The sequence below is a fragment of the Capra hircus genome, chromosome 15 (assembly GCF_001704415.2).
Source record: "Capra hircus breed San Clemente chromosome 15, ASM170441v1, whole genome shotgun sequence".
NCBI classification, from domain to species: Eukaryota; Metazoa; Chordata; class Mammalia; order Artiodactyla; family Bovidae; genus Capra; species Capra hircus.
Genome location: NC_030822.1, coordinates 24,722,412 through 24,737,082, shown reverse-complemented (window position 1 = coordinate 24,737,082; position 14,671 = coordinate 24,722,412). Strand labels below are relative to the sequence as shown.

The 14,671-nt window shown below is 37.6% G+C and overlaps 1 protein-coding gene across 1 annotated transcript; it reads right to left on the bottom strand.

Annotated features, from left to right (window-relative positions):
- LIN7C (lin-7 homolog C, crumbs cell polarity complex component) lies at positions 1,403–11,724 on the bottom strand. Its single transcript, XM_018059304.1, has 5 exons — positions 11,643–11,724; positions 8,390–8,508; positions 8,064–8,135; positions 5,578–5,787; positions 1,403–4,803 (listed from the first exon to the last, which is right to left on the bottom strand). The coding sequence occupies exons 1-5, from the start codon at positions 11,677–11,679 to the stop codon at positions 4,648–4,650; spliced, it is 594 nt and encodes a 197-aa protein (XP_017914793.1). The 5' UTR covers positions 11,680–11,724; the 3' UTR covers positions 1,403–4,647.

Here is a 14,671-nt window from a genome sequence, read left to right as displayed (position 1 = left end):
ACTACAGTGAATTATGCCTTGTGTTGTCTGAGGCCCATCCAGCAATCCATTATCTTCAGGTCATATCCTCCCTACAAATTGCTTTTCTGATTGAACAAATCTCTTACTGGGACTTATATTCTTACAAGTTTCATTTTGAATATGACTTTAACCCTACATCTCCCAAACTCTGCTTTATTTTAGAATTCCATCGGTTTCTTTGATCAGAGTGAAATCTGAAATTCCTATAAATCTTGTTTACTTTCAAGCATAATTTAAAGGTTAGTTATCTGTCTTCCAGGCATCACTGGACTCCCCTGGTGGTCCACACGCTCATGCAGGGCATACAGGTTTGATCCCCGGTCTAGGGTCCTGATTCCTGGTCTGATCAGGTCCTGGTCCTGATCCTTTGATCCCTGGTCCTACATGCCGAGGAGGAACTAAGCCCGTGCGCCACAACTACTGAGCCAGTGCTCTAGAGCCCACATTCCACAAGAGAAGCCACTGAAATGGGAAGCCTGCCCACTGCAAGCAGGAGCAGTCCCTGCTCTTGGAAACTAGACAAAGCCTGCACGCAGGCGATGAACACCTACAGCAACCGAAAATTAAAAATAAACTTGCTAATTTTAATTATTTGGCCACAATGTCTCCCTTTAGCTAATAAGGCCCTAAAGCTAGCATACACAAAAGTAACAGCAAACATAAACAGCATTTACTATGCAGGCCGTTTTCTAAGGGCTTTACAGATCACGATATGGCACTTACAGGCATCCTCACTACACACGACAGATGAAGGAACTAAGGCACAGACAGGTAACTTGCAGAAGGTCACAGTCGTGGTGAATCTACAATGTAAATCAGGGTTGTCAGGCTCTAGATTCTGTGCTCTCAATCACATGCCAGACAGCCTCTCTTAAAATAATACAACAGAATCTTTATTCTCTCCAGTTATATTTTAGGAAAGGCAAAGCAAAATGTAGGAATCTGAAGTTTCATTCCAGTTACCACCTGAGTATGCTTTTACCTCATTTAAGTTATTGTATATATATGTTTCAGAAACACAATGATTGTGTAGTTACCTCAATTTTTTTTAATCCGAAGAACAAAAATATAACTGATACAAATTTATTTTAATAAGCCTTAGAATCAGAATGATAAATGAAGTCACCCACTGAAAAAGTGTTAAATCTATTTTGGCTACTATATTCCTTTACTTCAAACTTAAAGCGTATTGTTTATTGATGCTTTTAAAAACTATACCCATATACAAATTAGTCTGGAACTTCTTGAAAATTAATGAACAAGCACTTTTCCACTACTTCATCATTATAGAACTATAACAACCTTTGAAGAAACACTATTAGTGACATTTTGGACAATAAAAAGTATAAAACCAGACTGTTAGCAAAGGAACAACAAAATGTAAGTTAGAAAATTCATAAACATACATTTATTCAGGAAATACAATTACTAGAGTCCTTGATATTTCAATGCTCATTCCACATAATAAAATATTCACAACACATAGTCTTGTAAGTCTACACCAAGTCATGCTGACATTCTTTTCAGATAAGCCATAGCCATTTCTTCTATTAAATGCTATAATATCCACTTATATTGTAAACAAAGTACTTGAGCCAAACTATTTAAGTACTTGAGCAAAGTAACTTTCAAAAATTTAGAACAGGAAGACAATGATTAAAAAAAAACCAACCATCTGAATTATCAAACCCCAAAGAATGAGGCCACTACAACCTAGTATTATATTAATGGATAAAATGGCTATATTAAGACAATTCGTAATTATCAATGAAAATATTATAAAATATCATCTGCAATTTTTAAACATGCTTTCTCAAATAATAGACATTTTTGAAAGTTTTAAAGGCAAAGAGGGCAGAAAGGTGACAGACATTAAAAACTTACATTTAAGCTACTGGTAGATTTTATTTAAAAAAAAAAGTTAAGTGGTAGTTACTTCCCCAATGCCAAGTACCTTTATTCCCAAAGAGATTACTAAGAAATATAACTGACCCTTACGTTTGTAGCTATTTAATAGTAGCTGTAAACTTAATTATTCTGATGTTTCCAAACAGAGTCCAGTGTAATTAGAGCATGTCATAAAGGGGGAAACAAGTGGTCCTCAACCCTAGGTGTCCTTTAGAACCAGTTGGAAAGCTTCAAAAAAATAAGCATCTGGCCCCACCTCAGAGACGGCAATTTAGTTGGTATGGGGTAGGACTCAAGTGTCAGTATTTTTTTTGAAGGCCTGCAGGGTGTTCTAATATGCAGCTAAGGTTGAGAATCAATGAGTCAACTCATTTTGAAATACCAAAACAAGTGGAAACTGGAGAGGGAAGATAACTTATATTTATAATTTACAAATCAAATACCTATTATTTACTATGTCTTAATTATGTTCATAAACCATACATTTATAAGATGAAAACTCCCCTCATTTCCTCACTATACTAAATCACTATCATACATCTTTGCCACTGAATGACTGCATTTTTCTATGGTCATGATTTGAAATTCTTGGATACACTATGAAAACTGCATTAAAGAAAATAAACTACTGCTACTCATGCTCAACAGGAGCAAGCAAAACTACTGTATTTGGCTCTTTTAAGCTATCCATATTTTAAAAATTATAAATAAGTGCCAGCCCACACAAAGAACAGATTGTGGATTACTGTAGAAGAAACAAAAAATAGCTTACTCAACTTACTAAGTTTCAACACCAAAAAAGATTTAACTTGGCTGAAAGTTCTGAAACAGCTGAGATACTGAACCAGGAAGCTGTAATTTATAATGAAATGTTGACACACCCTTAAAAGCTACTGCAGCTGCAGCAATACTAAAATAAGATTTCTTCAGGGTTTATTTACCCTGTAATGCAAGAATACAAGCACAACAATAATATTACTGTTTTTATATGCACCAATACCTCTCTTTAATATATAAAGCTCTACAACAAATACCTCTAATAATTTTACATTTAAATTAAGTCCATAATTCTTCTACCCTACTTTGGTCTCAACATTTTAAAAACATCAATTAATTTTGGAAATATACAATTCAACAACATGATCCTATCAATAACAAGCACGTTTTGTAGTGGACTAAAAACACATTCAACCATGCAATCCAGTGTTCAATACCTAAAAGATAAATAACAATGCTGACTGACTTTTATTCTGAAATCACTGAAAACTGTAATAATCTTTTTAAGACTCACAGTGCTCACAAACATGCAGAAAAAGATACACATTTCTATTCTTCCTAAAGGAATGTCACAAAATGCCCACTCTTTACACAGCGTTGATAATTATTCTAAAGTCCTTATATATTTCAATTCATTATTTTCTTTCTAGCACTTGTCACTTAAAATTTGCAAAAGCCAGACAAGTGTTCCTGTAAGTTATGTCTAAATATGAACCTTAACTCAATTTCTGCCGTTAAAAAGACCTCAGTCACAGTCATCCACTAATAGCTGCCTTTCAGTAAAACAGTGACATCCAGTGGACAAATCAAAGTATCTCAGAATTCTCATCATTATATTTGAATCATAAGAATCACGACTCTAAATCCAAGAACTTTAATGTGAATGAGTTCTTACTCATTTTGACAAAGTGTATGCAGATTCTTATGAAATGCATCACATTATAATTTCTATATATCTTAAACATATCTTTTTCTTACTTAGTATCAATTCTTTAAATTGAGCTATAACTCTTGAGGCTGGTGAGGTTACAAGTATTATTTTTTCTCCTTTGCTATATCCCATCACAAACTAACTGGCTCATCTCTAGGAATGGAAGGATGAAAAATAAGATATATTTAAATAACAATGAATAGCATTAAAAAAATTTGCAAAAGAAACCTAAAACTTTTTTGCATTTGTAATATATGATATAGTTGAATATAAACAGAAAGATGTAATCAGTAATGCAAACAATCAAATTACATTCTCTTGCCTCGCTGCTCAAATATTATGAAAGAATACATATTTTAGCAATGATTGTATCAGTGTTTAAAAACTTTTATAAATCAGTACAAACAAGTATTCATTATATATTATGTTTAAATAAAAGTAAAAAACTTCCACTGTGCTGAGTTATAATTTACCATTGATTATATTATGTGTGTGTTTCAAATACAAAACGCAGCAGTGATATTAACCATGAATTCATAGTGTAATGAACTGCTGAGACTATTATGTGTAATTTCTTGGAAAAGCATAAAGAAATGTTGCAGGTTAAAGAAAAAAAAAGAATGGAGAACTGTTCTTTTTAAATAAGCAAATAAAGAAAACCTTTTTCCCTAAAAAAAGATTTAAGAATGTAAAAGTACATTTTAATATTAAAAAAGCATTTTTAAAAATCTATAACAACTTTATGACAAAATCTGCATTTGTTGAAAAAGGCCTGTAAAAACAGCAGGACAGAACTGCCCTCATTACCTTTTTACTTTTTCTTGTCAGAAAAAAGTGTATGCATCTCTGGAACCATAAATGATGTTAAAATAGGTATTTATAAAATGGCAAGGAGGATTTCACGGGAAGTTTGTTGTTGTTTTTACAATCACTGGCAATGTGGCCATCATTAGGTCACAAGTAAAACTTTCTAGCTAAAAGCAAAATGGAATATAAAGGTTTTAACTGCATTAGGTCTGTTGCCTGCGTTTTGCTGATCGCATTTTCTCAAAGCGTGACTCCATTTCTTCCAGGACCTTGGGTGTGTACCGCACTACTAATTTAACCTTTCCTTGCGCTGCTTTCAGCAGTTCTACAGCTTTTTCGTGATGCTCTCCTTCAACACTCTACGAAAAAACAAACCACAGACAGAAACAAAATTAATATCTAGGTTTTGTAAATAACTCAAAATGAAAAATGTTTAAAACCCATACAAGTAAAAAATGCTAATGTTATAGCATTTCAAACTATAAACCTATGAAATAATCCTGCTTAGTCCCTTTAATCAGTGTAAAATTGTCTGCTAAATCATATTCTGTCTGCAGTCCAGGAATTGGTTTTTAAGTTCCAAATACCTAGCATTATCAATCTACATGTCCTATTATTTCACTAGGTCAGAAGTAAATCAAGCAATTGCTATTTGATAAAGTTAAACCGAGGAGAGGCTTTCGATTCAATGTACTGCCTTAACTACTAAAAAGCTTAATAACTTCATAAAAATCACACTAAGCACTGCTAATTTACATTGGAAAGAAGCAAAACACACACAAAGTGCTTCAAAAAGTATCACTCCACTAAAAAGCAATGCCTAAGAGTCTTCCACGGGATTTCTAAACTACAAAGCTTCTTGGTCTTTCCCTGCATCTTCTGTTTCTGACTTTCCTGGTGGCTCATATGGTAAAGACTCTGCCTGCAATGCAGGAGACCTGAGTTCAATCTCTGGGTTGGGAAGATCCCCTGGAGGAGGGCATGGCCACCCACTCCAGTATTCTTGCCTGGAGAATCCCCATGGACAGAGGAGCGTGGCAGGCTACAGGCCATGGAGTCAGAGTCAGGCACAACTGTTTCTATAACTCAAATACACCCCCAAGTGGTCAAGCAGAAATAAAATGCATCCCTACCACTCCATTAACAGAAAGGAGCTGATCTCCTCGCTTGAGGCCCCCATGTCTATCAGCAATTCCACCTGGAATTATTCGAGAGATGTAGATTGGAGAGTTCTGTTCTTTGCCTCCCATAATATTGAATCCAAGGCCTTCTTCTGTTTTTGGTAGCTCAACAACTCGAGGATGAGAATGCCCTTCGCTGGCAGCAAATGCAGCAACGGTAGCCTGAAAGAAAATTTTACACGTATTTAAAAAAATACTTCACTCTTTTGTCCCTTTTTAAAAACCACTTTTTCTTCTTTTTTTAAATTATGAGGGTATGGTAACCTCATAATTTACAGCAGATTTGAAAAATACAGAACCAAGTTACATACAGTCCCAGTGCATTTTTAAGTAGATTTTTAGTTGGAGTTTCAATATCAAACTCTCAAAAATTAATACAATGATAGAAAAGAAGGAGATAGTAGACCTGAAAAGCACTATGAACGGATTCAACATAAGATTTATACAATTTTCACACAATTGCATAATACAAATTCTATTCAAGTTCCCATAGACTATAAACCAGTAGACAACTGAAACATATCCAGGGACATAAAACAAAATAGAAAAATTTCATGGTCTAAAGGTATTGAAATCATAAGAGTGTGTTCTCTTATTACTGATAATTAGAAATCAGTATCAAATTAAAAACCACTTTTGAAGTATTTTTGATGTCTGAATGTCCATAAATTCACTGACAGTGAAGGTAAGCTAAGTAGATGGTGTTTTTAAGAGGACGACTGGAAAGCTCACTCTGGGATTATGCAGAAGGTGCTGAGGTAGTTCAGGTCACTCCTGGTCCTTCCTGTGCCCAGAACCTCTGTGCAGCGCTTGGCAAGCAGGCCTTGCCAGGAAGATGAACGCTGTGCACACTAACAAGGAGAAGCCCCTCTCCTCACATGCCACCAACTGTGGGGCATTTGGGGCAGCACAACCCATGTGCGTAACCTGAACGTCGGCAGGTGTCCTTTTATGCAGTCGTTCTGGCTGCTGTGCTATTTGCTCTGTATATTAACCCATACAGAGCCACATCTTTCAAGTTTAGACTAATTCAGAGGAATTCTAACACAAAGTTGAGGACTCGGGTTTCATTTTGCTTTTAAATGTAATTAAGTAATCTGGTACTATTTCTTTGTGCATTAGATCAGGGTATATGAGAAACATGGGAAGAAAGAGAGAAAATCAAGATTTGCTGAATACTCTAAGTTCTTAAACAGGCTTCATTTTAGAGATAATGGAACTAAGGCTCAGAAGTTCAGGAGGCTGTGAAAGTCAGGAATTAAACCCAAGTTTTAATTGTTTTTTCCCACTCTGTCAAACAATACCCACAAGACTCAACAGAGAATCCAATATTGCCTTTTGTGAACCAGTTAACCATCAATGAATAGTTACCTGCTAATGACTAGTTTCAGTATAAGTCACCTACTACTGACAGAAACTTATTCCAACCCACATATGATGAGATGGCTAGAAAGCATCATCGCTTCAAAGGACATGAATCTGAGTAAACTCCAGTCAAAGGACATGAATCTGAGTAAACTCCAGGAGATAAAGGAGGACAGAGAAGCCTGGTATGCTATAGTCCATGGGGTTGTAAAGAGTCAGACACAACTTAATGACTGAACCACCACCACTACATATGATGGACAGAGATCAATGCTTGAATTATTTGAGGAAAACACTGGTACAGAAAAACACATAAAAGCTGCCACCTGTAGCTCTGAGGAGTTAACCTCCTATTTGAAGAGTTAAGGTTAAGGAGAAAGTGAATGGCAACATAGGGGAGTACCTCAGATCTACCATTTACTATTTGTGTGATCTGAAGCAAGTAATCTAATTTGATGCTTCCTCACCAATAAAATGAGACTAATAATCCATACCTCAGAATTTTGATGAATATTTACATAATGATATATATATTACCTACAGCAACCACATATTATATATATATATAATTTGTGTGCAAATATATTTTAATGTATCATCTAGACTGCATAACAGAGAAGGCAATGACACCCCACTCCAGTGCTCTTGCCTAGAAAATCCCATGGACAGAGGAGCCTGGCGGGCTGCAGTCCATGGAGTCGCTAAAAGTCAGACACGACTGAGCGACTTCACTTTCACTTTTCACTTTCATGCATTGGAGAAGGAAATGGCAACCCACTCCAGGGTTCTTGCCTGGAGAATCCCAGGGACAGGGGAGCCTGGTGGGCTGCCGTCTATGAGGTCGCACAGAGTCGGACACGAATGAAGCGACTTAGCAGTAGCAGCAGACTGCATAAAATATGTTTGTAAAGCCAATTAAAAAATCCTACTTTTCAGTAATCGAGTTTAGTGTAACCTGAAAGGTACTATTTGTTAGTTTTTAAAATAAGTCTTTTATGAAACTAATAACGTCACATTTTAAACCTCTAATTTGTGATGAATCCTCTCACTTTCAGTAAGTGAAAAAAATGTACCTTTGCAGTTGCATTAGCTCTCACTTCAGGACTGCTACTGATGTCCACAGTCTCATAAACATGTTCATATACCTGAAAAACCCAAAGTTATCACTGTGATTTTAAATCTCAAAATATAACACGCTTGAGTTCTTTTTAAAGTTAATAAATGTGTCAAAATTTCAGAAAAAGTTATGCATCTTTGTACCATGTTTTTCTGTTAGAAATTCCAAAAATGAGAGGAGTGGGTTCTAAAGTTAACTTTAAGAAACTACAAACCCAAATTTCAGAATGTTATCTTACCCTAAATAACGCAAGTTTAGTCAATTTTAATCATATTTACTTACCTCTCTTACAGCATTGCAGAATTCACTCTGAAGGACTCTTTGTAGAGCCTGAAGTTTCTGTGGTGGTACCTCTCCACTTCTTTGCAGTTTTTCCAACAATTCAATTGCTCTACAAATATCTAGAGTTAAACACACACACACTGATAGATAATTTTCTCTAAATGCCTCTGTAACAGTGCAGCATTTAGGATTTATTCCTCAATGGCTAACAAGAAATATAAAAACACAGAGGAAAAAAAGCCTAAGAGTATGAACTTGTGTGTGGGGGGGTTCATGTATGGAGGGTGGGAATGTAAAGACTGAGAAGAATGTTAAATTTTACAGCAGATTAGGAAGAAAAACTGATGTTGAACATGCATAAAATCTGAAAAACCATATCTTTAAGAGACACAGGAAAACAAATATAAAGTCCTAAACGTCACAAGAAAGAACTGGAGCTCAAATATCACAGACACATGAACATTGAAGTACTTCAGAAAAGATGACAGCATTATCAGAAGCTACTTAGTCAATAAAAATTCACCTACCATCAGTAGTAACCAAAGTGCTGAGCAGTATAAAATGCTGTGTGCTAATAAAGTCACTATTTCCCAAAAGAAAACTTAATATATATGTACACACAAGAACTTTTCAATAACATGTGCAGTTAGTTACTGGCAGGAATACAATTTAAAACAACGATACAAATGAGTAAAATTAACTGGTCTGCTTTCAACTTAGGATCATCACACAGTGTTTTAATTAGGACCAGCTCAGTCAAATACATGTTTACAAAACACAAAGCAATTAGTTTGTGAGTATGGTATCAGTAACAGCTGGGTGATCTTGGGCAAGTAACTTAAACTCCCTGTGTCTGTTTTCCACTATAAAATAGAAATAACAGTATATCTCCTTTATAAGAATTACATGATCAATGAAACAAAAAAACATGCTAAGGGCCTGGCATGTGGCAAGCATAAATGTTATGTTACATTAGCACCAATTAATAAGAAACATTAAGATGTTCTATACTTTTATAGAAATATATTAAGCCTGTTAAGCAGTTCTCATTGTGAAGTGTCAGGAAAAAGTGTTTTACAAATTAAGAAACTTTTACAAGATTCAGTCATGTTTCATACTATTTCTCCCCTGATTTTTTTTTTTTTTAACAGTTTTTGTACCACAGGGGGCTAGAGTACTTATTATTCTAAAGTTCCTTCCCTCCTTTTGTCTTAAGTGGAAGAAATTCCAAATTTTCTATTACACTAAAGGATTGGAACTTTTCTCTTTATAGAATCAGTATGGCTGTCTCTGTTTGCAACTGGAAAATTGAAAATAAATGTAGTGAAGAAAGAAGTACATTTTTCAATTTCAGGTAATAGAAGCTTAAACTGATGTTAATCCAATGCAGGGGGAAAAAACTCCCTATTCTCATCTCCCACCATCAGAATGGCTGGTGAATCGGGAGTGCTGGTTCATCAAATACTCTGACCTACAAAATTATAATAAACAAGCTATATGAAAATTTCCAACTAACAAGAAATTGAAAAAGTATAAATATTCTTTACTGAACCTAAACTGTACCCAGTATGTTCTCAAATGTGTTCCACTAAATCTTGTTTCAATGTCTTTGAAGGCATTCAAGATCTTGATCACATGAACTAATTTTATACTATAGGATTGCTGGGAGAGTTTCTTAATAGAATCTGTTAAACAGAATGCTAAGTAAGAATCAGAGTGGATGTAATCTTTCTTATCCTGCTAAATGGCATCCACTAATAGCTTATCCTCAGGTTCTGAGCACTCTTACTGCAGAACTGAAATGAACTCTGAAACAGGAAAAAACAAAAAGCCAGGACTACCAAAAGTAAATGCCAGAGGTGAAGCTTCACATTTTGTACTGCACTTAACAATACAAAAGACTGCCAACATGTTAGAATTCTACAACTAGTTTTCAAAGAAAAACACCTACTCCAGTTAACACCAAACAAATCTGTTCCCATCTACAAAGCACAGTGTCATTGTGCTTGGAAGAACATGTCACAGGCTTAGACCTAACTTAGCAAATCTTCCCAGAGTAAGCTGCTACTCTGTCAAAATGATACTTTAATTAATGGTCTGGTGGGCTGGAGGAAAACATTACTTGTGAAGAGACTTACAAATAGTGAATACCATAAGGAATAAATAATGTTAAATGGGTCTGTGTAAAGATATGAGGAAAGACTCCAAAATTCAACTCTAAAAAATGTATCCCTTTTTAGAGCAGAAGCTACTTAAATAGTCAGACTGTAAATGCAAATGTTAATATTTAAAGAGACTGTCAATCTCCATCTTATTCTTTGTTTACTACTAGTACTCGAAATGTCTAGTTTTACTTTCTGACTCTTACTGATGACTTCTAATACAGGTGTGTCAAAAGTATACTTGAAATTATATGAAATAAAGAATTTGGGGAATAGTGGAATGCTAAAAAACTGCAACAGTACGTTTTTAGGCTCATAGTCTTTTACTTCACTGGCTTTTCGGTTTTTAATTACTTAGCAGAACAGGTTTTATTTTCCTTGACAGCGTGCTCTAAAAAGCAAGCAATCAACCAGTTAGCAATCGTAGGATCTGTAATGAAGAACGCTGCTGCACTTTAACGTAATTTACAATCACTATTCCTTCCAGTCATGCAACCTTCTTTCCAGAACCACAGCAGGATTTTTATAAAGCACCTTCTCCGTACCTGGGAGAGACACCACAGGCAGGAAATATCCCCAATACGTATACAAGCGAGGTTGTGGTGGAAGTAATGATGGCCATTTGTGCATAAATGAGAGGGGGTTTGGTGGGAACGCGCTGCGTGTCCCGGCTGGGTGAGTGAAGGCGCAAACACTGTGTATGAACGCGTCAATACGAGCAAGGCGTGTAGTCTGTCCGAACTGGGCGTGGGTCTGTCCGAACTGCTCAGCTTGACACGTCTCTGAACGCAAAGTAGGCCGTGCCCATCCAGGGAGAGCGTGTACAGCGTGTGTCTGCGAATGCAGACAAGTGGTGGTGAACTATGCTGTGCCCCGGAATAGTCCATGTGAAGACAGAAGGGGTCTCAGGAGCAGTCAAGAGCGTCAAGCCCCCTCCCCGGGCCCGGCGCATCGACATCGGTGACCACAGGCGCCAGCGAGAGGGAAAGCCTGGTTCGGGGTCTCGGAGCTTGGCCCACTCGCCCCCTTGGACGACAAGGCACTCCCCTACCTCCTCCGCCCACGTCCGTCCCAGGCTCGGCCCCACTCACCCCTCTCCAGTCGCACGGGTTCCCCCAGGGCCGCCATCTTCTCCCTCTGCCTGCAGACCCACAGGAAGTGACGACAGAGGGGCTGCGGTGGAGGGGCGGGGCCTAGCGGAGCCGGGAGCAGGTATCGCGAGAGCGGGAGAGGTGGCTCTGGGCCTCGTCGAGTCTTCCCGAGGTAGAGAGTGTGTGGGTAGTGGGTTTCCGAGGCTAGTCTTGTGCTGCACTTCAGCAGTCTTAAGATTTTGAAATCCCTCGGCCAAGTATAGTTGAAAAGAGTCTGTTTCCCGACTCTTGCCCCATTCCTGGGGATTCGAGCCATATTCTCTTCCCTTGGAGCCCTTGGTTTCATAAGGTAGAGTTTAGACTCTAGTTCCAGCTTGACTGTTTGGGGCTCTGTGAACTTGGAGTGCTCACATCGTTTTTTTTGGCCTCAGTTTATCCATCTGTCCTACGTAGAAGTTGTGTCTGAGTTCTTAACATTCTTAAGCAATGAAACTGGGTGGTGGTTAGTTGCTCAGTCCTGTTCAACTGTTTGCAATTCCATGGACGGTAGACCACCAGGCTCCTCTGTCTATGGGATTCCAGTCAAGAATACTGAAGTGGGTTGCCATTTCTTTCTCCAGGGGATCTCCTCGACCCAGGGATGGAACCTGCAGCTTCCTGCATTGGCAGTTGGATTCTTTATCACTGAGTCACCAGGGAAGCCTCTAAAATGATGTATTAGGAATCAAGTAATATTTTTAATACATTACAGATTCTTAGGGCCACTTTTGAAATTTTCTTAAACCAAGAAAGCTTTAGTCCTTAAGTGAAATATTAATTTGCCCAGTATTTAGAGTCCAGTAACATTTATTCAAGTGCTAGTCTATGCTGATAACCAGTTGGGTGCTTTCACAAACAGCTTTTCAACAGTTCATGACAGGATTGTTTTAACAGCTTCCTAGTTGCCCCCATCCACTGTTTCCATTCAACATATTTTCTTCTAGTCCATCATGAATGCCACCATCATACTTTTTGTTTTCCCCTTGAAAATTTTCAGTTGCTTCTACCTTTGTTTCCTGTTTCTAAAGTTGTGTGTGTGCTCATTCATGCCCAACTCTTTTCGGGCCCATGGACTGTAGCCTGCCAGGCTTCTCTGTCCACGGAATTTTCCAGGCAAGAATACTGGGACAAGTTGCCATTTCCTACTCCAGGGGATCCTTGGGACCCAGTAATCAAACCCATGTCTCTTGTGTCTCTTGCATTGGCATGCAGAGTCTTTACTACTGCACTGGTTGGGAAGCCCAAGGCTTTGTGTACTATGAGCCTAACTCATCTGTCTAACCTAATTTCTCTTTATCCCTCAAATGGAATAGACACTCCAGTAGAGGAGGAATATTCAAAACCATGTTTCTTCTTGATTCCAAGTCTTCATTTGTGTTTTCTTAAATGGATCACCCTTCCCCATCTCCTCTGGCTCTCTAGGCTATACACATCCTCGGACTGAACCCATCCTCCAGGGCTGTGAAGACATATCACTTCTACTAAGCTTCCCTTTTCCATCCTCTTCTCCTTATTGGTCCCTAATGGCCCTTATAACCTGCAAAAGCATTCATGTATTTATTTTTTATTTATTGTTGTTATTATTTGTCACAGATGTTCAACAAATGTTTATTAAATGCTTAATGTCTATCAGACACCTTGCTAGGCACTAAGAATGCTATGTGGAGAAAGACAAGTGCAGACATTCAAAGATTTTCTTTTCTTCCATCCTCCAACTCCTCTCCTTTGATAACTCTATTTACATGTATATTCCCATGCCTGACATTGTTTACAGCTCACTAATACTCTGTTCATTTCAGCTTTTCAGGGTTTCTGTTTCCTTTTTTCAACATAAAATATTCTCTTAATCCCATCTAGTTCATTTTTCATCTCAGATATTTGTCTGTTTTATCTTCAGCAGTTTGAGTTGTGTGTGTGTGTGTGTGTGTGTGTGTTTGCATTTTCAATGTACTCACTTAACATGCTCAGTATTTCCTCTAGCTTCTTGAACATATAGAGTAAAATTATAAAGACAGTTTTAATGTCTTTATCTACTAAGTCTGTCATCTGTGCTATTTCTATTGATTTTTCTCTTCATTATGGCTTATGCATGCATACTAAGTTGCTTCAGTTGTGTCCAGCTCTTCATGGTCCTGTTGACCATAGCCTTCTGTCCATGAGATTCTACAGACAAGAATACTGGAGTGGGTTGCCATGCCCTCCTCCAAGGATCTTCCTGACTCAGGGATTGAACCCTCATCTGTTGCATCTCCTGCATTGGCAGGTAGATTCTTTTTCCACTAGCCAAACCTAGGAAGCCCATAATTTTTTGGTAACTCACTAAATAAGTAAGGCTAAACATTGTGAAATTTACATTTGTGGGAGCTAGATATTTTTATATTTGTATAAATATCCTTTGAGATTTGTTTTGAAATGTAGATGGGACACTTAAAAATAATTTTGTTTTTTTGAGGCTTAATTTTAAGCTTTGTTGAATGGAACCAGTTCAGTCTTTTGTGAAGGGCTAATTGTGTTCCCTTATACCCTTCAAAGGTATAAGGGAAGGGTAATCTAATAAATACCCTTCTAAGTTCTTTACCTCAAGTCACATGAATTGTGAGGTTCTACTCTGATTGGCAGGGGTTTTTCAGGTGGCATTAGTGGTAAAGAATCTGCCTGCCAATGCAGGAGATGCAAGAGATGCAGGTTCAGTCCCTCTGTATGGAAGATCCTCTGCAGAAGGAAATGGCAACCTGTTCCAATACTCTTGCCTGGAAAATCTCATGGACAGAGGAGCCTGGCAGGCTACAGTCCATGGGGTCACAAAGAGTTGGACATGACTGAGCCTGTGCACACACACACACACACACACACACACACACACATACAGATACACACACACTGATTAGCAGGAATAGGAACTAGTGTCATGAACTGGAATTGTGGATTGTTTGCTTTGTTCCTTTCAAATGGTTCCCTACCCTTGGTAATTTCTTAATACACATAATCAT

Excerpts from the sequence above, each read along its gene's own strand:
- LIN7C (XM_018059304.1), bottom strand. The coding sequence starts at position 11,679 with ATGGCGGCCCTGGGGGAACCCGTGCGACTGGAGAGGG. Across the intron at positions 8,509-11,642 it reads ACCCGTGCGACTGGAGAGGG|ATATTTGTAGAGCAATTGAA; the intron begins GTGAGTGGGGCC and ends GTTTAACTCTAG. Across the intron at positions 8,136-8,389 it reads TCTGCAATGCTGTAAGAGAG|GTATATGAACATGTTTATGA; the intron begins GTAAGTAAATAT and ends TGGGTTTTTCAG.